The 27,687-nt window shown below is 39.8% G+C and overlaps 1 protein-coding gene across 3 annotated transcripts in view; it reads left to right on the top strand.

The window, feature by feature from the left end:
- Nucleotides 1-450: 450 nt before the first annotated feature.
- Nucleotides 451-27,687, top strand: part of Usp15 (ubiquitin specific peptidase 15) — a 95,150-nt gene continuing 67,913 nt past the window's right edge. For 2 of the 3 annotated variants that reach the window (XM_036169853.1, XM_036169852.1), the window contains exons 1-2: nt 451-646; nt 19,519-19,646. In XM_036169853.1, coding sequence (XP_036025746.1) covers nt 558-646; nt 19,519-19,646 — 217 coding nt within the window. In that variant the 5' untranslated portion in view covers nt 451-557. The remainder of the gene's footprint in view (nt 647-19,518; nt 19,647-27,687) is intronic. The other variant, XR_004943279.1, reaches the window with a different exon arrangement.

Below are 27,687 nucleotides of genomic sequence, written 5' to 3'. Positions count from 1 at the left end.
TCCAAACCTTTGGTTTCAGAGCGCTCTTTGTGCCAACCGTCAGTGGGCTTGGGCTCTGCTGCGGCTGGAAAGGAAAAGCCCCAAGTCACGGAACTGCGCGCTCTCTGCCGTATCTCAGCCGGCCCCGCCCTCCAGCGGGCAGTGAACTGGCAAAAAAATGGGTTTGGGAGGCGGCCAGGGCAAGAGAGGGGCCAGCCGGGCAAAGGCGAGCCAGGCCAGGGAGAGCAAGCGCCATGCCGCGCCCGGCGGCGGCGGCGGCGAGAACCGTGCAAACACAGAGGTCCGGGGCGTCGGTGCAAGCGCCGGGCCGCGGCGGCAGCGACCACGCCGGGAGGGATGCAGGGGCGAGCCGGAGGGCACCGAAGCGGCCCGCAGAGCGCAGGCGCCGCCAGCCCGCGCTCTGGGCGCCCGAGCCACGCCCCCTCGCTCCCCCGCCCTCGCGTCCCATTTGGTACGGGCCTGCCGGCGGGGCGGGGCCGCGGACGCCATTCCCACAATGCTCCGGGGCGTGCCGCCGCCGCCGTCGCTGCCGCCTCCGCTGCCGCTAGTGGAAGAAGATGGCGGAAGGCGGAGCGGCGGACCTGGACACCCAGCGTTCTGACATCGCGACGCTGCTCAAAACCTCGCTCCGGAAAGGGGACACCTGGTAAGGAACCGGGTCTCGGAGGCCGCGGTGGCCCGAGGCGGGCCGGAGAGCTTGGGGCGGGAGCGGCGTGGCTGGTGGTGTCTCCGGCTGGTGGGTGACAGGTGCGGACAGGTCCGGCGGCGGCCGCCCGGGCAGCAGATTTTTTTTGGGGGGGAGGGCAAAGGTTGAGACCGGCGCGGAGGACCGGGGTTCGCGGTGGGGCGGTGCGCGCCCGGAGCTGTGCGGAAGCGGCGGCGGCGGCTGGGGCTCTGTGCGGCTTCCCGGTCCTCCTCCCTCTGGCTGAGCCGCTCCCACCTCGGGCCTTCCCAGAGATCGGGTGCAGTGGTTCGGCGTGAGTCCGCCACTGGGCTGTTTGTTTGGTTTTTTTTGGTTTTGTTTTTTCGGTTTTGTTTTTGACAGATCCCGGTCCCGCCGCTCCACCACCTCTCTGGCCGCTCTTCTCCGGTTTTTATGCCTTTCCGCCGGCATGGTCGGTCCCCCCAAGTTGCCCCATGCTTGGGGTTCTTGGAGGAGTCTTTCCCGGGTACTCGGGGCTTCAGGATGTCGGCGGCGGGTACCCACACAGGTGGTCCGTGTCAGGGATGATCCACTTCACACAGGAGGACCCCCCACCTCCACCCCCACACCCCATCCCCCTCATTTCCACTTCCTTGTCCAAGGGAGGGAGCGTTGTAGGGACCTTGGGTTTAGGAGAGACACCACGTGGTCCTGGGCTTGATAGAAGCCGGCAGCGTTTCGGTGGAGAAGTGCAGCCCTTCGCCCCGGTTTGGGGGAGAGCGTAGGCCTGCAAAAAACAAAAAAACAAAAAACAAAAAAAACCCAAGTAGATAAGTCCTAAGAAGCTTGGAACTTGAGGGAGCATGTAGAAATGTTAATACTTGTTAGCCAAAGCAGTTGAATAACTTAAATAAAAAGGTGGCTATGTCCGATGAAGGGAAAGTACTGTTTTAAGGGAAGGGTAGTGTGCCTGTTTGTTTTTTTGTTTTTGTTTTTTTTTTTTTAAGTTACTTTCCCTTCTCTCTGTCGCCATACCAGTGGTTTATAGCTTCTCCGAGTGTTTGTTCAGGTACTCCTGTGTGGCTTAGGGGAAAGAGACTTAGATATGATTTATTTCACAGTTCCACCCTTTTTTTTTTTTTTTTTTTTTTTACCTTGCAGTGTGACTTTGAAGCACATTCATTTAAGCCATTGTGCACCTCCGTACCCACCTGTTAAGTGGACAGTAACAATTTTATTGTGTGTGTTCTATATTGATTCAGTTAAATTTTCTGAAATAATCTGGTACTCACGAAATACTACGTTTTGGTAATCTTTTTATTTTCTCCCATTAATCCCTAACAAATGCTGTGGGATTGAAAGCGTTTTCAAGTACGCTAATAGGTGACAGTGTGGAGACCCGAATTTGAGTACTTTGATCTTAGTTTGCAAGGCTGCATAGAGTTTCTGTAATTAAGACCCTTAATGGTTTGAAACACTTGTTGCATTACAGCAAGCGGTATGAGCTTTCAGTGGCTTAAGTCATTATTGCTTATATGCTGGTGTTTCTACCACGTTTATTACTGTGTAGAATTCGGGTATTCCCTAGAACATCTGTGTTTCACTTGGCCTGTGAAGCCTTAAAGATAAATTCAAGCATGTTCTCTTGTATATTGAAGAACTTTAAAAAAACAAAAAACAAATTTACCCATTCATTGCTTCATACAAATACAAATGTGGCAATCTATAAAATAGAAATCTACATATTTAAAGTGTAGTTATTTTTCTCTTTAATGTTTCTGTGAGCTGAGCAATATCCTGTATAATTGGTGTTGACGCTGCAGTATGTTTTAAGAAATAAGTGTTTTGTGGACATTAAACATTTTATAAAGTTGGCTACTTTTTAAGCGAGTGTATTTTTACTTCTTGACAGTTACTGTAAGCTATGTTAAAACAAAGAAGTTAAGTTCATTTTGAGTTATTACAGTGCTTTCATTTCGAAAAGGAAACTGAAGGCCACTTTTTGGGCAGGAGCTAAATGTGGAAGTTTCACCTTCCTGTTAATTTTCTCTTTTGTGTAAATCAGTGGTTCTTAACTTTCCTAACATTTCCACCCTTTAATACAGTTCCCCATGTTGTGGTGACCCCCAGCCATAAAATTATTTTTGCCGCTACTTCGTAACTGTAATTTTACTACTGTTACCATAGTCTCAGGTGACCAACCTAGGTTAGGCTGCTCTAGGGGTCCTGACCCACAGGTTGAGAACCATTGGTGTGAGTGGCAGGAAAATGCATGCACAACATGGTATTAGGAATTTGCAGAAACCATTTTGGTGCATGAATCAGTTCGTGTGTAAATTGGGAGGTCCCATGTGGTCCCGTGTTGTGCCCCCCCCCCCAAGAAACAGTAATTTGGAAAGTACAATTTGATAATGAACTTACAAGTTCTAAATTGATAGGGATGTTTAATGATAATTTAGTTGTTGAGTTTGTTTTGAAACTTAATAGTTGTCTTTTAATACTTAAAAAAAAAAAAACAAGTTCAGATTGGTGATTTCCTTTTCTGGGTTATTTAGGCAAACCCTTCCATTTTATAGCTGGCTATAGGCAGATGGAACGTTGTTTGGGCACTTGCATATGATCATCTGTGAAAAACTGATTGCTGATTGGGCTACTAAGAAAAAAAAGGATAGGTTTATCATAATCTTGAACTTAGTACATATTTTTGAAATTATAGTCAGATGTGTTAAATTTCAGCAATTAGCTCTTGAGCACTTTTCGAATAGGAGTTACTTATAATGGTGACTGACTCAAATACCAAGGCAAATAAAAAGATTTGATTCTGCTTGATATCGGCTTGTTTATTTGTAATGTGAGTGATTTTTTACAGCAAATGGAATACACAAGTCTGAGAGGAAAAGAAACATTTTTTATAATTGGTACTAGATTTGTAATAAGAAGTCCATTCACATTGATACTAGGGTTACACCTGTAGAAAGTGAGACAGCAAACTGACAGTCATCTACATAAGGGGTGAACAGTCTCCTATGTGTTCATCTCTGTTTCAGTTCTGACAGGACATTCAGAAAGCCACAAGCAAAGTCAAACTAGAATTTAGCAATGACAGAAAAAGAATTAACTTAGGATAAATTAGAAAGTTTAACTTAGGATAAATTAAAGACACCTTTAAGATACACGTGGGGGCAGGATTCCTGGTAAGATTAAAAAAAAGTGTTTAATTTTCATGCTTAATTACTTATAAGCTCTTTAGGAACCTAAGGAGTGGTAGTTGAATGAGGTACAAGGGAAGTTATGAGTTGTAAAATGTTCCTTTTTGAGATTTTTTTCAAAATGAACCTTTTATGAATAGATGTGTAAAGTTTCACTAAACTGTATCTGCCAATCATTTTCAGTAATTTCTGTGTCATGTTTATTAGTAATGTGTAGTTCACCAGATGAGCTGTGTCGTGTTTATTAGTAATGTAAAGTTAACCAAATGAGCTGTGTTGTGTTTATTAGCAATGTGTAGTTAACCAGATTAGCTGTGTTGTGTTTATTAGTAATGTGTGGTTAACCAGAGTAGCCGAGTTGTGTTTATTAGTAATGTGTAGTTAACCAGATTAGCCGTGTTGCTTGTTTGTGTAAGCCTAGTAGGTTTAAGTAACTGGAGAGTAGCCTTAACTTGGTGTGTCGTCATTTAGCATGTCGTAGTTTTGTTTCAATACATTTTCAGAGAATCTCAACAGTGAGGTTTGGACAGGAGACGTTGGTTCCCATTGTAGAGCTTCCCTGCCTCCCTGTTGTCTTACCCAGGAACCTTTGAGGCTTTCTTTGATTGTTTATGGAACTTTGACACTTACAAGATGATCTGACAATCATTCAAAGGAATGTGCTCAGTTAGCAAAAAAGACACCATTGACATAAATTCCCAAGTGTATACTCACAAAAGAAGTTTGGTGTTTGCCACCAAGTGAAGTGAGGCATATGTTGTGTCACTTACAGGAAATGAAAATAGAAAGCAAAACTTAAGAGATATTGGCATCTTAGTAAAAATTAAATAGAAAGTAATCACATCAAAGCATATTCTTATTTAGATGCTTAAAATAGTAGAGAAGCAAGTTTACTTAGTTTAACTCTTCATTACAAGCTTGCTAGTGAGTCAAGGGTTAATGAGTCCTTTTTGGCCAAAATCTAGAGGTATACACTGATTTAATTTATTTCATGACATCTAGGCTTGTTGTTTCCAAATCATACAATTTCCCCATTGGTACATTTAAAATATGATTTTTTACAAAGTGGTTTGTGATGGTTATTTTTCTTGCTTGTATAAGAAAAGTCAGCTTGTGGAGCCATAGCCTATGGTTTTACATTTCAAAACACAAACTGCCCAGGTGACGTTCCAAGTGTATGTTGACTTAACTATTCATTGCTAAAATTCAAGGAACTGCTGCTGCTGTGCACATTTGACAAAATAGGAACCCTAAACTCAGAGACCTTCACATGACAGCTGGAATTTGACCATAAGTAGTTTGGAGCTGAAGTTCATGCCCTTAAATCGCTGTACTAAACTGCCTCTTACTTTTAAAGATTCATTTAAAATAGTTCTAATTTAAGGAGAAAAAGAGACTTCTTTTCCTCTTTAGAGATCCCATTTTATATTTAGCAACAGAATTCTAGCATTTTATCCCACACTTGTCTCTTGTGGCTGCTCCGTTCCTATGTGATGGAGTGTGTAGGAAATCTTAGCATCTTGCTTCTGGAAGTTAAATGATGACTACAGACCAACGGGCAAATAACCAGATAGATAGAGCAATTGTCATCTTGAATGAACACTCTGGAGACAAGATTACCTATGATCATTACTATTTAGGCTTTTGAATTTTAATGATCAGTAATCATAAATTCAGAGTAGTAAGGCCCATTCTCACTGTTTTACAGAAATATCACAACAAACATGGTAATAAGGTCTTGTAGTGTAGAATATTTTAGGATTCTATCAATATTTTAAAAGCATTTGTGTATTGCCACAGACACATGAAGTTCTTATGAACAGTCTAGCATTTTAAAAACAAATAGTTTATGACTCATGTTTACCAGCAGAAAAAAATTTGTAAAGTCAAAAAACATTTTTAAGAGAAAGGAGGGTGTGTAGCCAAGTTGACACTTCATGAGTGTCGTAAAAAGCCTCATGGCTCCACTGCTACTGAACAGTCGGTTGTGCTGTCTTGTCATTGCTTATGCCTGTTCCATCATGAGTTTAACACGGTTCTTTTCTCCTCTGGAGAATCACTGTTACGAGGCATATCAGTCATATTGTTGGAAGGTAGTGTAAACTGTTGGGTGTGTGGGCAGAGTAGGAAGAGGAGCTTCCTAAAACAACTAATACAGGACGCCCCTTAAAATAAGTGCTAGCAAACGGATTGTTATTTCTTTCCTGTAGGTGAGGAATTGGAGAGGAATTCATTGGCTTGCCAGTGGTTTGCATGATAATGCCACTGTAAATGAACATTTATTGACTTGCTTAGTCTGTGCCAGCCACTGTTCTAAACTCCTTACGAGTGTGTGCCCTCAAAGTACACGCCCTGAACTCCATTGGCTTTCTGAGCTTGTTTAAATACCTGGGTATAATTCTAAAATCGTAGGAAGTATTAATAATTGGATGCTGTTACTACTTGGATGTAATTCATACAGTGGCTGTTGTCCTTTCTTCTTAGTTCTTAGATAAACATTTTCAAGTTGCTCGGCATTTCGGTTCCTGGCTTTGTTTTCCCTTGACTTGTGTTGTTCCAGCTTGTCCCCATTTTCATTCTCGGGGTTACCGTTTAATTCACAATCTGTCTCTCATTTATTCCCCTGAAGTGACTTCTTTAGACTTTCTTATCTAGTCTGAAGATGAGGAGATGACAACATCTTTAAATTTGAATTTCTTTCAATTCTATCATCTAGTTCAAACCAAAAAAAAAAAAAAAAAAAATTGCTACTAAAGACCCTCAAATAGGTTTTCTAGTAAACTAGGAACTGGCCTCAGTTTCTAATGCACAGTACAGTATATAAGGAAGGCAGCAGCAAGAATTGCTCTTCAATAAATTCAGACTGTGAAGTAAAGTAGGAAACCCTTTTAGGAGTAATTTGTAATTGATTACTGTCTGTAATGCCTTCCATCGCTAAGATTCTACATAGATTTGTTTATTTTTTACTCAGGAGAGTGAATTGTAGGCATGTGCGTGCCGTGAGTGCATGTGAGTTCAGAGAACAACCTTGGTGTTGGTCCTCACCTTCCACTTAAAATGGGATTTCTGTGGTGTTTGTCTCTGCATACCAGGATGGCTAGCCTGTGAGCGTCCAGGGATTCATTCCCCTGTCTCTGTCTGCTATCTTCAGGAGAGTTGGGGGACTTGAGCACAGCTCCCCATGCCCACATGAGGAGTTTTTACACCATGTGAATTATCCTGCAGCCTCCTACCTGGTCCCTTATCACTTTGCAAACAGAAAGGGAGCTGGACCTATTTCTCTTCTCCAGCAGGAGAGCTGAAAATACCAACTGCCTCTTCCACCCTCTGTGAGCTTGACAGACCAAGCTTTGGGGCACAGGGGTAGGGGGTGGGTGGGTAATTCTTCACTGCTATAGAAAATTGTTTAGCAGAAGTACCCACAAAAAGGCTCTCACAGTTACCCCAAGAGTGTCTTTGAAGCCAGAGTATTCTAAGTTATAGAGGTGGTTCAATCAAAGCCTGGGAATATTCAAGACAAAATTTATTAACTGCATGAAAAAAGAGCAACAGCGTCCTTTAATGTGGTAAAAGATAATTTATTTGATGATTTGGGTTTTTTCTATTACTGTCAAGATCTGTTTTTGCAGCTTGACAAAGTAACAGATTAGTCAAGAGGTTTACTTGATATAGAAAAATTTTATTCATATTGAATAAATTTAATGTTGAACGTTGAGATTCTGAGAGGATATATAAATCTGTGGCTGTGGTTTACAAAAATATTGCTTGTGTATTAAGAGCTTTCTTATGTGTATGAAATAAGTAGCATCATTTTTGTAGAGAAACTGGAGTAAAGTGTACACAGTCATATTCTGAATAAGTTTGGGGGGTGTTCTAACCTAAGCAGTTTAGCCCCCAGAAGACTCTAACTGTATACTTTCCTGTGAGTGACTGAGCCATACTCATTGACTCTTTAAAAGTAAACACTTAACGGTATTAAAGTCAAGAGGAGCCAACGTTGTCATCACGTTAGTTAACACCATTTACAACTGTTGTCCGTATGGGGAACCTGTAGAAGTTTCTGTCCTTCCAGTCTGTGCCTTACACCTTCTGACTTGATGCAGGTGGGGTTGCCATTTCCTGTAAATTATTTACCATTTCCTGTATCATTGGACTTTAGGTTACACTTTGTTTATTTCAATCATCTTCCTGATTCTTTTCTAAAAATTTCATCATATGTATTTATTGTGTAAGTGTGTGTGGGCGTGTGTGTCCGGGTGCAGATGTAGAGAGTGGAGGGCAACTTGCTGGAGTCTGCTCTTGTGGGTCCGGGGATCAAACTCAGGTCTTCAGGTTTGGTGGCAAACACCTGTAACGGTTGGGCCATCCTGCCCTTTCCTTGATGATTGATACTTATTTCAAAGAACTCAAATTTGATCCCTATAAAGACATTTCTTAATATAGCTGTATAATCTCTCTACACGTTGAGCTTTATTTTGATATAATTTATGTACTACACAGTATTCCCACTAAGAGTGGGCATTCCTCTGAGTATATACATCAAAATTAACTTTAGAATAGTTTCATCATCCCAAAAGAAACCCCATATAGTTAGCAGTTACCTCCCACTTCTGCCCAAACTGCTTCAGCAACTTTGTTCTAGCTGTTTGCCCTTCCTACTTCAGTGTTTCTTTATTCTCATTAATAATCTTGTCCACAGACTCCCTCCCACTTTCCCATGCATTTCTAGAGACAGTGAATGTTGTATGTCTTTTTACTCAGAGATCTCTCTCCTGAATTTTAACCTTGTATGACCTACAGGTACAAACAGGATTTACTGTGTATGTAACCTATATAAGGGCCAGGAAGCTGGCTGAACAAATAAAGGGGCTGACCCTAGTGACCCACATGTTTGAGTCTCAGGACCCACATGGTGGAAAGAGAGCCAGTTCCTGGAGGTTGCCTTTCTGCTACCATGTGCACATTGTGACATCCGTGCACTGTGTGGAGCAGTGGTGGATAGACAGACAGACAGATGGTAGATAGATAGATAGATACATACATACATACATATATACATACATTCGTGCACTGTGTGGAGCAGTGATGGATAGACAGACAGACAGATGGTAGATAGATAGATAGATAGATAGATAGATAGATACATACATACATACATATATACATACATTCGTGCACTGTGTGGAGCAGTGATGGATAGACAGACAGATGGTAGATAGATAGATAGATAGATACATACATACATACATACATACATACATACATATATACATACATTCGTGCACTGTGTGGAGCAGTGACGGATAGACAGACAGATGGTAGATAGATAGATAGATAGATAGATACATACATACATACATACATACATACATACATACATACATTCGTGCACTGTGTGGAGCAGTGATGGATAGACAGACAGATAGATGGTAGATAGATAGATAGATAGATAGATAGATAGATACATTCGTGCACTGTGTGGAGCAGTGATAGATAGACAGACAGATAGATGGTAGATAGATAGATAGATACATGCCCATACATAACATAGCATTCGTGGAGGCAGTGATGGAATTAGACAGACAGATGTGGAGCAGTGACGGATAGACAGACAGATAGATGGTAGATAGATAGATAGATAGATACATACATACATACATACATACATACATTCGTGCACTGTGTGGAGCAGTGATAGATAGACAGACAGATAGATGGTAGATAGATAGATAGATACATACATACATACATACATACATACATACATACATACATTCGTGCACTGTGTGGAGCAGTGACGGATAGACAGACAGATAGATGGTAGATAGATAGATAGATACATACATACATACATACATACATACATACATTCGTGGAGCAGTGATGGATAGACAGACAGATAGATGGTAGATAGATAGATAGATACATGCATACATACATACATTCGTGGAGCAGTGATGGATAGACAGACAGATGGTAGATAGATAGATAGATAGATAGATACATACATACATACATACATACATACATACATATATACATACATACATTCGTGCACTGTGTGGAGCAGTGATGGATAGACAGACAGTCAGATGATAGATAGATAGATAGATAGATAGATATGCTGACTATCAAAAAGACATTTTAATTGTTTCTATCTAATAAGCTCTAACAAATACTAGAACCCCTTCAGCAACTGGAAAGTGAGTGACGTCCTGAAAGGATGCTTAGCCCACACTACTTCCTCTAGTGAAAAGCAGTTATCCATACTTAAAGTTTGCAAACATTCAATAGAATGTATATTTGGTTTGGAAATACCGTTATGTTAAAAAAACAAACATTTGTGGAATAATAAATGCTAAATTCAGGGCAAGAGTATTCAGAGAGTTATCCTCAAGACTATTGGGTGCCTGCACATGATGTAATTTTTTAAGAGAGGTTGGTTGTAAGGATTATTTTTAGGGCTGTCCTTCTATTTCTTATGCTCTTTTGTTTATTCCTTCCCTCCCTCCATCCTTCCCTCTGTCCTTAGCTCTTGTCCAGTAGAAAAAAAAGTTATTATACAACGTTAGATCAGGGAATTTGTGCAGGAAAGGACAAACATTACTAATTGCTGTTCCTTGTTCTCATGCTCATCCAAACTCTCATGGCAGCTAGAGTTGTGGCGTCCTTTTAATGTGGCCTCGTATTTGAGGGATCAGTGAGTGTGTACTGACTTTCTGGACGAACAGAAGAACAACCATACTTGGCCTCCTTCTTGAGTTCCTTATTTGTCTTATCTTAGGTTTAAAAATGGGTCATAAAAATTAGTTCTTTCTCACTGATGGAGTTAAGATTCATAGCAGAAAGTAGGTTTAGAAATGCCTGAAATCTGAAAGATATGAAGAGCAATAAACCAGGCCACTGATTTACTGGAAAACTACCTCATAGTTGTCTTTGGTTTTACTAAAACACTGGAAGTCTGAGTTCAAAGAAACAAAATACTTGATTTATAATAAAGTACTAGTTACTCTGCAGGCACACTGTTCACACGCCCACAGAGCTTGTTGGGAGGATTGGATGTACCTGAAATGCTCCATCAGGTTAAAAAAAAAAGTTCTGTTATTAAGAGTATTAAAAGTAACCTGAGTTTAACTCTCAGGACCCCATAGTGGAAAGGGAGAGCCAGTTCCTGACCACCATACACAGGTTCTGTGATGCTGAATATTTTGCATGCCCCAAGAAAGACAGTGTAGTGTTGTGGTCTGAACAGTAATTTTCAGTGGCTCTGGAGTGTAGTCAATTTTAAGATAGTCTTCAAATACAATAATGCTACAGTAACAACAACAATAAAATCCTCAGATTTGTTTTTGTGGGAGTATGAGGAGGTGAGATTGAAGAATTTTAGTTGTCTTTTTTTTTTTTTTTTTTTTTTTTTTGGAATTTCATTCATATTCAGAAGCAAATTTAAGAAGCTTTATAGGGACCAGTAAGTGATTTAGCAGTAGTCCAGGTGTAACAGAGGTCTGCAGAAATATGGGGAAACACCGGAGGAGGGTTTAGGAAACTAGAGCAGTTGTGGATATGTGTTTAATACTTTTTGATTTGTATAGATTGATGCTGACAACTTTCAAATAAAGATTCTTGCTTTATTACTTACAAGTATAATCTCATTTTAAAAGAATGGGCTAAGGCTGTAATCCAGTTGGTAGAGCCCGTCCCCAACATGCACAAGGTCCTGATTCTGATTCTTCAGCACTGTGTAAGCCAGGTATGGTGATATACTCTTTAATTCTATCACTTGGGAAGGCATGAGAATTAGAGGCATCCTGGATACATAGAACGTTTAAGTCAAGCTGGGGTTCATGAGAACTTGTCTTCCAAAAAAAGTAAGAAGTAAGTAAAAAGGAGTGAACTCATAATTTTGATTTTTTTTTGTTTGTTTTTTTCGAGACAAGGTTTCTCTGTGTAGCTTTGGTGCCTTTACTGTAACTCACTCTGGTAGCCCAGGCTGGCGTCAGACTCACAGAGATCCTCCTGCCTCTGCCTCCTGAGTGCTGGGATTAAAGGCGTGTGCCACCACTGCCCGGCCATGATTTTGATTTTTAATAGACTTGCAGCAGGGCCAGTAAGACAGCTCAGCAAGTAAGGGTGCTTTACACCACACTTGACAGCCTGAGTTGTATCCCTGGGACCCACATGATGAAATGAGAACCAGTTCTCGAGTGTTTTCTGGCTTCCACATCTGCTCAGTGGTTTTACCATACCCCACCCTTAATACAAAAACCTTGAAAAGTCCAGTTGTAGAAGGGAGAACAAATGTGAGAAAAATATGAGGCAGAGAGAGAAATCAAACAACTATTTCAGTCATTTGTGCCACTAAAAATGGTGGAAGTGGTGAGGCACACAAATGTGGTTCTTGATGATAATAAAGGGGAGAGCACCAAATGGCCAGGAATGTCCGGAAAGTGCTTGGTTACTGGTTACATAGAGGGAGCTGGGCTTCTAGCTTAAATTAAACTACTGGTGGAATGATTTGTTTAAATGATAATAAAAATTAGTAAATGTAGATGTGAAGATTGGAAACTTGGGGTTGAGGTGTCTGGAAAATTCTAGTTGACATGGCTTGTTAATTGGAAATAACAAGAACTGAGAGCTAGCCCTGCTTTGCAGGTGTTGGTGGCTAGAGTGAGTTACAGAATCCGGAGGGCACACAGTGAGAGATGCAGAGAGTAGGGCTTGGTGACACTGGTACTTGGATGGGGGCAGGCTAAAAACCAGCATTTAAGTTGGGAGTGACAGAAGAGGGAGAGAAACCTGTTTATATGCTGGGTGAGAAGCCAGAAAGAGAAATAAGAGAAGAAGCTGTCGGTTGGGAAAGTCTCCAACAGGAGCTTTAGGTCCAAAGACAGGAGTCAAACAATTGGCCTGGAGTTTGAAGAGTTACATTGTCCACATGTGTAAGGAAGAAGGAAGCTGAGACAGGCGTCAGAGCTTCCAGCTTTTTATAAAGTATCTAGTGAAGCTGTCTACTAATTGAGAGAGAATTGTCTGGAGAAAATGTAAAAGCGTGCCTGTGTGTACCTCCTACAGATACAGGTCAGTCAACCTGTCTCCATAATCCTGCTCCCTCCCCTTGCTGAATCAGCCACAGTTCCAAAGTTAAGCTTTGTAATCACCTTCATACTTTTACTATGTATCCATGGGTTTATGTAACAGTATCTGTAGCATATCTTAAATTTTTCTATGATTGTACTGTGTGTGCATGTATACATTTCCTTAACATGCGTTATATGGAAAGTATCTTTTTGTGGCCTTTTTCATACATCATTGTAATTTTGAGATTTATTAATATTACATGTACACTTATTTGTTTTTGTTTACATTTTATGTGATATTTCCATATGAATGGGGCCTATTTTCATTTTCTCCAACTTTCATCATGTTATTGCCATTAATATTTTTCCAGTTTATTCTTGTAAATATGAGCAAGAGTCTTTGTAGAATAGAAATTAACTCTCCCTGTAGATATTTATGTGGTACATCTTCATCTTTAATAGATATTGTCAGTATTTTCTGAAGTTAGGGTTCTTACTTATTCCTGCAAGCTCCCTTCTAGCAGCATAAACATTCTTAATTTACTATACATGGTCTTCATATTTAATATTGACATCTGTATATATTTGCTTGTTTGTTCAGTTTCATTGAAATAAAAATGTTTCTTCGTGGTGTTAATTTGCATCCCCCCCCCCTTTACTCTTTTGGGGGGCTCACCACCCAGCTCCCAAATAAATCACACACCAAGGCTTATACTTAATTATAAATGCCTGGCCTTTGTTTGACTTATTTCTAGCCAGCTTTACTTAACTTAAATTATCCCATCTACCCTTTGCCTCTGGGTGTTTCCCGTTCTCTAACTTCTGTAAATCTTACTCTTAGTCCGTGGCTTGCTGGTTGTGTAGCTAGGTGGCTTGTCCCTGATGTTCTCCTCCTTCTCTGACTCCTCGCTCCTTAGATTTCTCCCTCTATATTCTCTCTGCCTGCCAGCCCCACCTTTCCTTTCTTCTGCCTATTATTGGCTGTTCCGATCTTTATTAGACCATCAGGCGTTTTAGACAGGTATGGTAACACAGCTTCACAGAGTTAAACAAATGCAGCATAAACGGAAGTAACAAACCTTACAATAATATTCTACTACACTCCCTTTACCTTGTTGAGTATCTATCTTATTGAGTGTAGAAACCATTCCAATTTCCTGTTCTAGATATTACCTATTTTTCTTTTCCTTTTTTCACTTAAATGCAAAACAATATCTTCCCCAGTCTGTATCTGATTCCTTTATTTGGGGAAGTCTTTTGTTAAACAGAAGGTTCTGGGGCCTGCAAGATGGCTTATCGTATAAAAGCACTTGCTACTTAAGCTTGATGTCCTGAGTTCCATTCCGGGATCCCACAGGAAAGGGGGAGAATCAACCCCTGAAAATTGTTCTCTGTTTCACACACACACACACACACACACACACACACACACACACACACACACGTGAACCCAGGGGTGTTATCAGGCAGGGGCTCTAACTCTTAGCTGTATTGCCAGCCCCTCACTTCTATTCTCCCATCCATGTATAATTTTTGGAGCAGCTCTGCTGTAACACAGCTTGTGTTTCTATGAACCACCTTGCTATGCAGATGACCACAGTTAAAAATGACCAGGGAGGGGGCTGGAGACGTGGTGCTGCAGCTAAGAGCACTTGCTGCTGTTCCAGAGGACTCAGGTTGGAGTCCCAGGAACCGTGTAGCAGCTCACACACGTCTGTGACTCCAGTTCCAGTGGATCTGGCGTTTTCCTTAGGTACTGAATGCATGTGCTACATAGACAAACATGAAGGCAAAATACCCATACATAATCAATAATAACAATTTTTAAATTATGAGACATACAGAATTGAAAGTAGGGTACAAGACTCAGAACTCTGTCAGTGATACTTAAAAAAAGCCTTAGCCAGGCGTTGGTGGCACACACCTTTAATTCCAGCACTCGGGAGGCAGAGGCAGGTGGATCTCTGTGAGTTCGAGGCCAGCCTGATCTACAGAGCGAGACCCAGGACAGCCAGAACTACCCAGAGAAACCCTGTCTTGAGAGGGGGGAAAACGCCTTGTAGAAGTGATCGCACAGTTTTAGTGTAAGTGGTTAAGAAATATATGAATGCCAAAATAAGTACGAAATTTTATTGTGAAAGATGAGAATTGCTTATAGGTGGAAATGAGAAGTATTACAGCTTGTGGGTTACTATAAATTGGTGCTGGGTGGATTTTCCAGCATGTGCCAGGAGATTTTAATAGCAGGTGAGAAGTGTATGGTTTATAACACATAGTAAATTAAGGTATGTGTACTTGTACATTTCTGTAGGCTAAGTACAGGCAAGTAGTTTTCTTTGTTTGCACATCTCTTCTAGGACACCAGATTTAAGAGGCATTCGTGTTTCAGGTCCAAAGGCATGTCTCTGGCTTCACCCTAGTTCTGCCTGTTTCTATATAAAACACTGCATGTGTTCAAACTGGACCCTCATCTATTACTTTATATGGTGATAAGAACTTTTTAAGAAGCATTGACTACATTCATTGACTTGGAGTGGTATGTGGACATCCCCCAGCACTCACGTGGAAGTCAGAGAACAAATTGGAGGATGAGTTCTCCTCTTGTGCTGTGTGTGTATCGGGGATGGAGCTCAGGTTGTCAGGTGTGGCAGTGTATGTCTACCCACGTCACTATCTCATGGCTATGTGATAAGAACTCTTGACAAGAAATCTGCCCTGCAGTACAGTATTGTTAACTGGAAGCACAACGTACAGCTCATCTGAACAGTCCTCATATGTAATTGAGACTGTATAGGCACCGAGCAGCAAGTTATTTCTCCCCTCGTGTCCCCTGCCATTACTGTCTACTCTCTTTTACTGTGGATATTTTGCATACCTCATGTAAGTAGAAACTGGTTTATTCCATTTGGCACAAGCCCTCCTGGTGCTTCTGTGTTAGTACGTATAGCAGGATTTCCTTCATGTCTTCTGTATCGGCTCCTCTGTCTGTGGGCATTTAGGTTGTTTTTGTGTCTTAAAGTGATGCTGCAGTGAACATGGCAGTGCATATGTGTCTTCAGCGTCTTGATATGTGTTTCGTGAAGTGGGTTGCTGGATCACATATAGTTACTTATTTTGTATGAGTTTGAGGAACTCCTGTACTGTTTCCCACAGTCATGCACCATTTGCATTCCTCCCAAAGCCTGAGTGGCTTTTTCTCCACATCCTCTCCAGCTCTTTGAAGAACACCATCCTGATAGGCAGGAGATGGTGTTCTTGTTGTCGTTAGGATTCACCTCACATTACAATTGCATCCTAGCACGTTCAAGTTTCCAAGACATTTCTATACAATTCTGTAAATAAAATATAGGAGCCTGTAACAGGATACTGTTTCGTGAATTCTACATTTTAAATTATAGTATTAATGGCATTTCAAGCTCACATTTCTGCTTTTAATTCTATTAGATATTTAAGACAGTTAGGGTATCTGTGTCCCCATGATAAATGTAAAAGCCAAAATTGTTTAAGAAAATTAACTGGGGATCAAAACAAATGTTGACTCTCAAACAAACTTGGATGTCAGTACTACCAAATGTCTAGGAACAGACCATCTCCATCCTCACAAAACTAACCTTTGAAAAGTAATGGAAAAGTTACCCTATTTGTTTTTAATTAAAAAAAAACTTCGCACATTCAATATTTAATCATGATAAATGAAATGATAAAAACATGTTAAATAGAAGGTAGTTTCTCTAACATTTATCAAAAACTATAGCAAATTATTTTATCAAATGGTAGAAATTTAGATAGTTCTATTAAAAACAAGAGTGTTTCTTTCTGGCCGGATGTGGTGGCACAGGGAGGCAGAGACAGGAAGTTCTAAGGTAGCCTTGTCTCGATACCTAGTTGCAAGTACACCAGGATTGTACAATGAGATCTTATCTCAAAAAAGAAAAAAGGCTCTTTCATCTTCTACCCTAGACAGTCCTGGTCAGTGATTTGGGTAAGAGAAGTGAAAACTGAATTAGAACATGATCTACAGCAACATTGTAACTTTTTTACACTGAAAAAATCAAGAGGAGCCCCATCACTCCTGAGTCTGATGCAGGAGATCCAGGTCAGACTGGGCTGTAGATTTGAGAGAAAAGGAAAAGTTCAAGGGCATTTCCAACAAAATAAAACTATTAAGGACTTAGACAGCCAGTAGATATGAGATTTTTTTGCTTTTTTTTTTTTTTAATCATTTCTTGTAAACAGCCTCAGTGTCCCATCGTCAACCAATGACTGGATAAAGAAAATGTAATGCAAGTACAGAGTGGGATGCTGTTTTCCCTTTTACAAAAGGATAAAAATCCTGTAATCTGCAGCAGTAGACATGATATTAGTAAAATACGGCAGGTTCAAAAACAGGAATTACTCAAATGCGGAGTCTAAGGGTTAGAGCAGTTGGGAGAAGTGGAGAGGCTAGGGAGAGTTTGATCAGTGGACACTAAGTTGTTTGGACTAAGTTCTGGTGTTGTACTATGGTGCTGTAGATAATGATTATGTAGTGTATATTTCAAAAAGCTACAAGAACACTTTGAATCTTTTTACTGTAAAGAGATGATAAATGCTGAGGGAAGCATGTTTTTGCTGATTTAAACATTGCACTATGTACATGTATGGCACATCACATGGTACCCCCATAAACATAGACAGGGATTCTATGTATCAATTAAAAATAATAAAACTGTGCATTTCTGTGCACTAACTACCAAGAACTATAAACTGTAATTGCTTGGAAACTGATCTTGTTTGGTTTGGTTTGGAGGTAGTGTGGTATGTCTCAAATCCAAGCTGAGCTCAGACTTAGTCTTCCTGCCTGAGTCTCATGGATGCTGGGAGTACAAACAGGAGCCACCATGCCTGGGAAAAGAAGCTCTAGAGAAACTGAGATTCTCTATGGTTTTTTCAGTTTTTGCTTGATTAACAAGGATTTTCTTGAATTGTTATCATTTGAATGTTTTTTATAAAGTGCTACAGGATTATTTTCCTGTTTTTTTATGTCAGTACTTGACCTCAAATAGTAACTACTTATTTAATAGTGAAAATATTTTGTTAACATTTATTAAAACACATTAAATAGTACCTGAGTAATTGAGAAAAATTCCATCCCTGTAGATCAAAAGACTAAATCCACAGTTCTCCCAAATTTTTCTGTTAAGTTCAGTGCGATTCCAATCATATTCTTTGTGTGTGTGTGTGTGTGTGTGTAACCTGATAAGTTTATTTAAAATTCTTTTGAAAACACAAATGGCCACATGTAACTGAGGCAATTAGAGCAATAAGCTGAAGGAAATGTTCTAAACAGTATCACGATTAAGGTAATTAAAACACTATAGAATTGGGACAATGATAAATACGTAGATGAATGAAATAGGGAAAATGTCTCTTGGTGTGACATTTATCTGCAGAGAAAGCAAGTCACATGTTTTAGTATCTTAAATTGCAATGAAGGAAAAGTCCAAAATTTACTGAGTGATTTTTTTTTCATTTGTATATATTTATGGCTTTTAAAAACAAATTTAGCTGGGGAGGATATGGAAAGATCATATTTTGAATGGAAAAATATGATCAAGATATATTGTACTATATGATGTTAAATTAAGTAAAATTTTGCAAAGTGGGTTTATTTAAGAATTACTACCTCAGAAAGTTCTCAGTGTGAGAGCTTTGAGTTGCATAACTGGCAGTGGGATTGAGGCATTGCAGACTTCTTTATATCCACTTTTAGGGAAGGAAATTGCTCATGAATATTCTTTAAGAATTAGAAGGTTTTGTTAGTTGGTGCCTTTGCTTTAGCTATTTTCAGACATAACTGTGGGTTTTTTATTTCTCTAGTGCTGTATGTGGTAAGCCAAAAATGTTAGGATGGTGATCCCTGAAAATGTGCCTTACACACAGAGCCGTAAGCGTCTCCTCAGCCTCTGCTGTTGGGTGTTCTTGCAAGTGAAGCTGGTTACATGCTAGAATGATGTCCAGAGACTGTAAGACTGCTGTGAAGTCAGTCCCGAGTGTAGTGTTGAAACGGAGCTGATAAACTACTGTTTTTAGGTTTGATTGTAACTAGTACAATCAACGTTTAGAATCCTTAATGATAAGTTTTCCTCCCTTTCAGAAACCACTAAAGTGTATATTGTGTTTGTAGATTTCTAAAAGAGCCATTTTTATACTTTTGTCTTATCACATTGTACCTTAAATTTTTTATTGAGTTTTATATTGTTGTTGGTTTTTTTGTTTGTTTGGTTGGTTTTTTTTAAGTTTTGTTCAGTTGACAAGGGTTTTCTTGAATTTTTATCATTTGAATGCTTTTGTAAAGTGCTACGGGGATTGTTTTTCTGTTTTTATGTCAGTACTACTTATTTAACAATGAAAATCTTTTGTACGAATGAAGTCTTTCCTTCCAAGTACTAGTGACAGTATGGCTGTAATTTCAAACTATTCTTGTTCTCAGTGGTTTTTTGAAGGGAACATGTTCTCTAATACAAAATGAAATAACAAAAGGAGATTGATCTGTTGCGATTCTTGTATTTCCAGGTGTTTTAATTAACCAGTTTCTTTTCCTTTCTAGGTATCTAGTAGATAGTCGCTGGTTCAAACAGTGGAAAAAATATGTTGGCTTTGACAGTTGGGATAAATACCAGATGGGAGATCAAAATGTCTATCCTGGACCCATCGATAACTCTGGACTTCTCAAAGGTATTATTTTCTTCAGTCAAGTTGTAAATGTGTTAAATTTAATGACTGTCTGTGGGTGTAACATGGGGAATGTTAATGTAAATAAACTGATAGTTAGAAATTCACTGCAAGCGTGGTGTCATAAGTAGTGCACATCTGTATCCCTGGACAAGAGGCCAAGTCAGGAGAATCACTATTTTAAGTCAGCCTTAGATACCTAAAGAGACTTTCAGAAAAGGAAAAGAAAAAGATACTTGTTTGCAGATCATTCTGAAATTATTTGCTACATATATGACACATTTCTCTTTGTATTTATGCTGTGAAGTGATTTAGGATTTAAAGGTTAAAATCAAGAAAGTAAATTATAAAGCACTGTTTTGGGGAAATGCCATAGCACACATTGTTTTCCTCATGGACACGTGACTTCTTTTCAAAGTTAGTTCTCACCAATGTATGCTCACATCCTTGACTTTGTGCTGTCCTGCAACCCTCACTGCTTGCCTGTGCTTCTCTCTACCTCTTACTATATTTACAGAAAATAATTCTTAAGTACCAGCACTCCCACTTACGATCGAATTGGAGTCAGAGGTACTAGATCCATAGACCTGAAATAACTAAAACCCTGACAAGTATGAAAAGGACGCAGTACATCATTTGTGATTTGATTCCAGGAACCTACATCAAAGTAGAAAGAGGTGACTGACTGTACTGTCAGTCTCTAACCTCCATACATGATCCACACTGGGCATGCACCCACTGTGTGTGCACACAACAACCACCACAATAATATATTTCAATTTATTCTTTGGAACAATTATATAACCATAAAATGTCTCCATTTAAGTGAAAGACAATAAGGAATGCATATTTAACTTCCCACATTTCAGTGTGGTTAGCTGTAGCTGAAGTTATCTCCATCCCCGCCCGGGCAGCAGCTACTCAGACTCAAACACACAGACGCTTATTATTTATAAACTGTATGGCTGTGGCAGGCTTCTTGCTATCTAGTTTTTATATCTTCAGTTAATCCATTTCTATAAATCTATACCTTGCCACATGGTTCATGGCTTACCGGTATCTTACATCATGCTTCTCATCACGGTGGCTGGCAGCGTCTCTGTGCCTCAGCCTTCCACTTCTCAGAATTTTCTCTCCTTATCCCACCTAAACTTCCTGCCTGGCTACTGGCCAGTCAGCACTTTATTTACCAATCAATCATCCACAGCACTTCCCCTTTTCTTTTTTTCAAAAAGGAAGGTTTCAACTTTAACATAGTAAAATTACATCTAACAAAATAATTATCAAGCAAGAATTACAGTTACAATATCTAGTTCTATTTGTATTTGGCAAAATTAAAGAAAATATTCCATCTATCCTATATTTGTGAATCTAAGGTTTTATATCTAACTTAATCTTTTATCATAACTAAGGAAATTATAACTATCTAGTCTTCATCTACATCAAAGACCTCAAAAGGATGTAATATTACCTAAGAAAATAGGGAGAGCATTGTAAGCAACTTCCAAAACTCTGGAAACAACAGAGACAGCTGCCTGCCTGGACAGTCATCCAAAGTTCCTCTGTAAAGTTGGGGCATCTGTCTTCAGCTCATAGGCACAGAGATTCTCAGTCACTTCTCTGTGTGTCCTGTAGAATGTCTGGCAGTTTCCTCTGCAAAGCAGGAACCTGAAGGACCATTTTGCCAAGCAAAGTTCAGTGGTCACCTTCCTATGGGTTCTGCATGTCCAGTCAATCAAGCAGTCCAGGCCAGGCAAGAACAGTGTCTTGCCCAAATGACTGTTTTTGCCAAGAAGATAAATTCCATATAGAGTTTCTTCAATGCCCATCCTCCTCTCTGAAGTAAATCGGGGCTGCCAGGAGCAGACATATCTCACTGTCCAGAAAGTCTAAACTTTTTATAACATTTTAAATGCCATATTCTGTAGGTCTTTGAAGTGTTTGAAGATTACCTACCTAATTGAATTGTATCTATGTATACCTAGAAAACAACATGACTATAAGTTTGACTATCATAGAAGACTAATTATTAATCTGTATTTCTTAATTATCCATTACAATCTAATTGAGTTACATAAACATATACCTCAAACGAGAGTAGAAAAATATATATATATATATATTTACAGTATAACAAAATTAAGTTTAAACTTGTATCAATAAACTAAAATCCATAGCAGTGTAAAACATTTATAAACAAGCTGTTACTATTTGTCCTATTTATCTTATCATATCTGTAGTCCCTTTGCTTCTTTAGAAAGCAGTCACATTTATAATCAACCTACTTTAAATTAAAATATTGGTTTTCTTCTGCCCCACACCAGAGGGCTCTTCTGATATGAGACAGAAAAAAAACTCTCAACCTTTTTTTTGGGGGGGGGGGTGCAATATGCTTGGGTTTAGAGAAGAAGTGAGCCAATTCCGTCTCTAAAGCCAGCTTGGTATATTTGGGAATTTGGGTGTAGCGTCTCATACTACTTCCTGCTGGATGAGGGTGCTGTATCTTATGGGGACACAAAGAAAATTTTAGGCTTATGGGGTAGTCTGTGAGGCTGTATTGTCTGAGCCAATCGCCTTGAAACCATTCTGGATGTTAGATCATCTGTGCCATGGTGTCATCGGAGACCTTTCAGGGGTCTTTGCTGGTCCAACCTGATGTATCTTAATCTGGAACAAATCCATAGCCTCTTGCTTTTTGTGGAATCAAAAGCAGAGCCTCCTTTCCAAAGCAACATATCTTTAGATCCAAATTTTGAAGTCAAGGTATCTTTAAATATATATATATATATTGGCTTAACTCAACAGCTTTTACAATCAAATGTCTTTCTGCAGTTAAAAATACCAAAGACAACACAAACCAGATTCTCTGTGTAATATCCATCTTTACATAGCTTTTTTTAATATTACCTTTACTGTCTCTTTAAAGTCCTTATTTTTAAAAACTATTTCTTTATATAATTGTATATATTTCTTTTTTTTTTCTTCCAAGCCTATGTACATTTTTACATACATTGTAAACCATTCCATCTGAATCTGTCTTATTGTGAATCTGTTGCTTTAAACTGCAGCTTTCTGTGCCCACCTCCGCTTCCCAACATGGTGGTGATACGTTTACCACCAGCTCTGGAAACCATCAACTCTCAGAAGTAGTGGGTCTATGCTTCTTTCAAAGCAGCACAGTGTAGTCCAAAAACATTTTTTTTTTTTTTGTACCAACAAAGGCTAAGTCCACCACGCACCATGTTGCGTTGCTTACAGAAACCTCTGTGTAACTTGGCAGGAATAGGTCAAGCCTGCATGTTGTGGCACTGGCCGCCCGCATGAGACATGTTTCCTTTTAAAATTGGTTATTAAGTATTTTCAGGTCAGATGGAAACTCGACCCATTGGGCACCATTTGTAGCTGAAGTTTTCCTGGTACTTCCAGGCCCACATTCAGGACAAATCTCTCTCACCCTCCAGTTCCGCAGCTGCTCAGACCCAAGTAAGCACAGAGAGACTTATATTATTTATAAACTGTATGATTATGGCAGGCTTCTTGCTATCTAGTTCTTAGATCTTAAATTAACCCATTTCTATAAATCTGTACCTTGCCACGTGGCTCATGGCTTACCGGTATCTTAACATCATGCTTCCCATCCCGATGGCTGGCAGCATCTCTGTGCCTCAGCCTTCCACTTCCCAGAATTCTCCTCTCTCCTTGGCCCGCCTATACTTCCTGCCTGGCTACTGACCAATCAGCACTTTATTTATCAATCAGTCATCCATAGCAGTTAGCCTCTAAGTGCCACACATAGCTAACTTTCTGGAGCAAGGGTGGACCACGCTAGTTCTGATGTCTGAGAGCTGTCAACAGGAACATATGTGGTTGACTGCTGTACTCAAAATACTTTGTGAGATATAGAGAAGTAAAAACCTCAGGCTTCCCTGGTAGGAGGGCTAGTGAGGATTGAGGCACCTCCCAGCATCCTGGCTTGTTGGTAACATCCAAGCGACTGGGTTGTATGTCTGAACTGGTCTGTTGGATCCTGGAAGTGAGGAACCAGGGAAGTGAGTAAGGAGCTTGCTCTAGTTGCCGCAGCTCTTAGTACTAGGAGTATTGCAGGACGGGATGGTTGTTCCCACAGTAGAGAAACAGAGTGAGCCCGTTTCCATGTGCCTATGTGAAGGGCTGCTGTCTGTTGTGTCTCACTTGGGATGCCACCGAGGCCAGCTTAGTTAGATAGGGAATTTAACAATAAAAGAGGCAGTGGCTAGACACAAAGGAAGGCTCAGACAATGGTGTTTTCTGCAACAGGAACAAGAGGAGTAGAGTATGCCTCCAGTATTCTGACCTGTGGTGTGTAAGTTGGGAATTAGAGGAAGAGATTGATGGATCCTGCATACGGTTAAAAGGTTTTTTTTAAAAAAAAAAAAAGAGTCCTTGCCATTGATAATTTACATGTGAAAGACAGAAAAGACACACCCATTAAAAAACATTAGAAAGACTCAGAATCTGTAGCCAGTCTGATGGGTGTGTATGAATGGCATTTACCTAAATGGACCATATTCTGAATCATAAAACATGTCTCAAATCATAAAAAGTATATCCTTTTACCACAGAAGAATAAAACCTACTTTTAAGAAAACATTAAGCCCAATGAAAAAGTAGGCAAAAAAAAAAAAAAAAAAAACTGAATAAATCTTTACTTTACCAAAAGAGGGGTTGGGGAAGTGCAATGAAGTTCTTACTGCACAGGGATGAAGACTTGAGTTTCATCCTCATATAACAGCCTAGTCTACATGGTAAGTCTCTGGGCCAGTGAGACACCCTGTCTTAAATCAGGTGGTCAGCTCCCGAGTAAAAGTGCCCAATCAAAACCCCCTTCTACATACATGCACATGTAACCATGTAACTACACACACGTGAATATGCCCATACAATTTGTGCATACTCATAGTTTTCCAAAAGAATAGGTATGAATGTTCAGCTTTATTAGTATGAAAGAAATGAAGAGATTAGAGGCTGGAGAGGTGGCTCAGCAGTTGAAAGGGTGTGCTTCTCTTGTAAAGGACCCAGGTTCAGTTCCTAGCACCAACAGTGTCAGCTCACAACTGCCTGCGACTTCATCCTCATGGGCATTGGATGCCTCGTGGCACAGACACACATATACACATAATTAGAAGTCTTTTTAAAAAATGAAAATTAGCCAGGCAGTGGTGGCGCATGCCTTTAATCCCAGCACTCAGGAGGCAGAGGCAGGCGGATCTCTGTGAGTTCAAGGCCAGCCTGGCCTACAGAGCGAGATCCAGAAAAGGCACAAAGCTACACAGAGACCCGGTCTCAAAAACCAAAAAAAAAAAAAAAAGATATAAAAGATTCACTGTTTACACTCACTGTCAAGGATAAAGAGCAAATAGACATCTATTAGCCGTAGTACACAGTCATACTATGCTGAGTATTTACCTAAGAGAAATGAAAGCATTTACCCATAAGAAAAGTTCCATGGTAATATTCATATAGTGCTTTTAATAGAAAAACTTGCCAGCAACTCAAATGCCTGTCAACATCTCTGAATGAATAAGCAAATGATAGTATAGTCATATAATGAAGCCTACTTAGCATTAAAAAATGAATAAATTGCTGATAGATAGAAGTATGTATAGATCTCAAAATAGTATAAATAAAGCCAAACAAAAGGAAGGCATATTATTTTATGTGCATTTATAGAAAGTGCAATCCTAGGAAATACAAATTGGTTATAAAGCATAGTTAATGATTACCACAACGGTAGAATCCAGACAAGCAGAGAGAAGGAATTACAGAGAGCCACGAGGGAACTTGAGGGTGATAGATGGATTATTATTTTGCTAGGAGTGGTAATTTCACAGTTGGTAGATAGGACAGAACTTACCCCTCTTTGCCCACATATTTCGTGACATGGGACACAGTCTCCTTTGCACCAGCACTACCTGAGGACTGTGGAAGCCCCTGCAGCAGGAGAGCAGCAGGAGCTGGAGAGGAAAGGCCAAGGGTGGAGAGACCTGGATGGAGGAACAAGATAGTCTTGAAAACAGTCCTAGCGGCTGGGACAGATAGATACTGTGGTCGTCACATTTTGTATTGCACGAGAAGATTGTACCCTAGGAAATGACCTCGTACACAATGATGAAGAATCCAGTAGTGAATTCTACTACTGCCCATCCTTGAGAACAGAATTACTGTACATTCAGACCAGAGATGCTCTTTGGACTGGTCAGCTGGTTTTGCTCTTCAGCCATTTTTGAAAGGCCTGAGTGAGCTCATGTCATTAGTCCGTCCTTGACAAACATGAGATAAGACTATAAAGATCAAAAGGCAAGTAGAAATAACCCTACATTCTAGCGAATCATGCAGGGGACAAGCAGGGATGTTTTCATAAATATGCACAACCCAGACTTAAAATTTATGATTACGGCGTGTTCTGTCCTATAAAAGGAAGTGGTTTTAGTTGAACTGGGTGGTGGTGCTCACACACCTTTAATCCCAGCACTCGAGAGGCAGAGGCAGGTGGAGCTCTGTGAGTTCAAGGCCAGCCAGGGCTACACAGAGAAACCCTATCTTGAACCCCCCCCCCCAAAAAAAGCATGTGGTTTTTGCTGTTAGCCCATGACTGACAGCTGTTGGAATCTCTGCAAGTGTACTGGCCTAATAAATTTCCTCTTCTGTTTAAAAAATTGCCAGTTTGTATAATTTATAATTTATGTACAGTTTATTGTTCAGCAATTAAATATTGTTAGATACAGAAGTGATAAATCAAAAAAAAAAACAAATCTCTTCTCTGTAATTTGAAGGTATTCTCCACATACAAAAAGATAAAGTGGTCATTTTATTCTGTCTACCAAGTATAGTATTATGTGAATTCTGTCACATAATCAGACTATATACCTAAACTCAGCTATTGTAAAAAAAAAAAAAAAAAAATACCATGTATGTCTTGATTTTAGAATTTTCCCAAGATTTCTTCAGGCTAGATTGTGTTATATGGCAAAATATATGGAGTTAGAATAAACAACATTGGTGTTTGAATACAGTCTCTGCAGATTTCTGTATATAGAACCTTGGGCAACTTCCCTTGGTCTATTTACTAATGAAAATGGAGCTACCTACTTCTTAAGGTTACTCTGAAAAAATAAATTTAGAATAAAATAGCAAGGGTTTTATCCCTCCCCCCTTTCTTCCCTCCTAGCTCAGGATGGCATTTTAACAGAAAGAACATGCTATATAGCTGATGACCTCTAATTCCACCCTCCAAGTGCTAGGATTAAAGGTGTACAACACCACCATATCCAGCTAATAGCATGGTTTTCTAGAATAAAATGCTTCATATTGCCTTTAATTTTATATGATTACCCAGGGCAGGTTACTCACTGGCTCTGGATATATTCTTTTTTTTTTTTTTTTTTTAATTTTAAAGATTTATTTTATGTATGTGAGCACTCTATCTGCATGTACACACCTTTAATCCAGCAGAGGGCATCAAATCCCACTATAGATGGTTGTGAGCCACCATGTGGTTGCTGGGAATTGAACTCAGGATCTCTGAACGAGCGAGCAGCTAGTGCTCTTAACCACTAGCCATCTCTCCAGTTCCTCTGGATATATTCTCATACAAAGACATCCATCTTGCAAGGTTGGTTAGAGAATTCTCAGTAGTGTATCTGCCACAGTTATCTGCTGTGTGATGTCTCAAGGTACATTTTGCTTACTTAGTATATGTAATTTTCTGCACTTTCACAGTTTCTGAAAACATATTCCAAATTGTATTTGCTGACAATTTACACTTTATAACCACAGTTTGAAGCCTGTGTTTAAGGTTAGTCCTCAGGGCTAGGAAGATGGCTCAGCTGGCAAAGGCACTCGTCTCCAGGACTGATGACCCGTGCGGTGGAAGGAGAGAACCGACTCCTACAGTTGTGCTTCTCTATGGGTGTGCCATGATACGGGTGTGAACAGACCATGCATGCACGATGCATGTCATCATGTTTAGCTAGTACTCGCTTTACTTCTATCAAAGATCATATAA

This window comes from Onychomys torridus, chromosome 20, assembly GCF_903995425.1.
Source record: "Onychomys torridus chromosome 20, mOncTor1.1, whole genome shotgun sequence".
NCBI lineage: Eukaryota > Metazoa > Chordata > Mammalia > Rodentia > Cricetidae > Onychomys > Onychomys torridus.
This window is presented reverse-complemented; position numbering and strand designations above follow the sequence as displayed.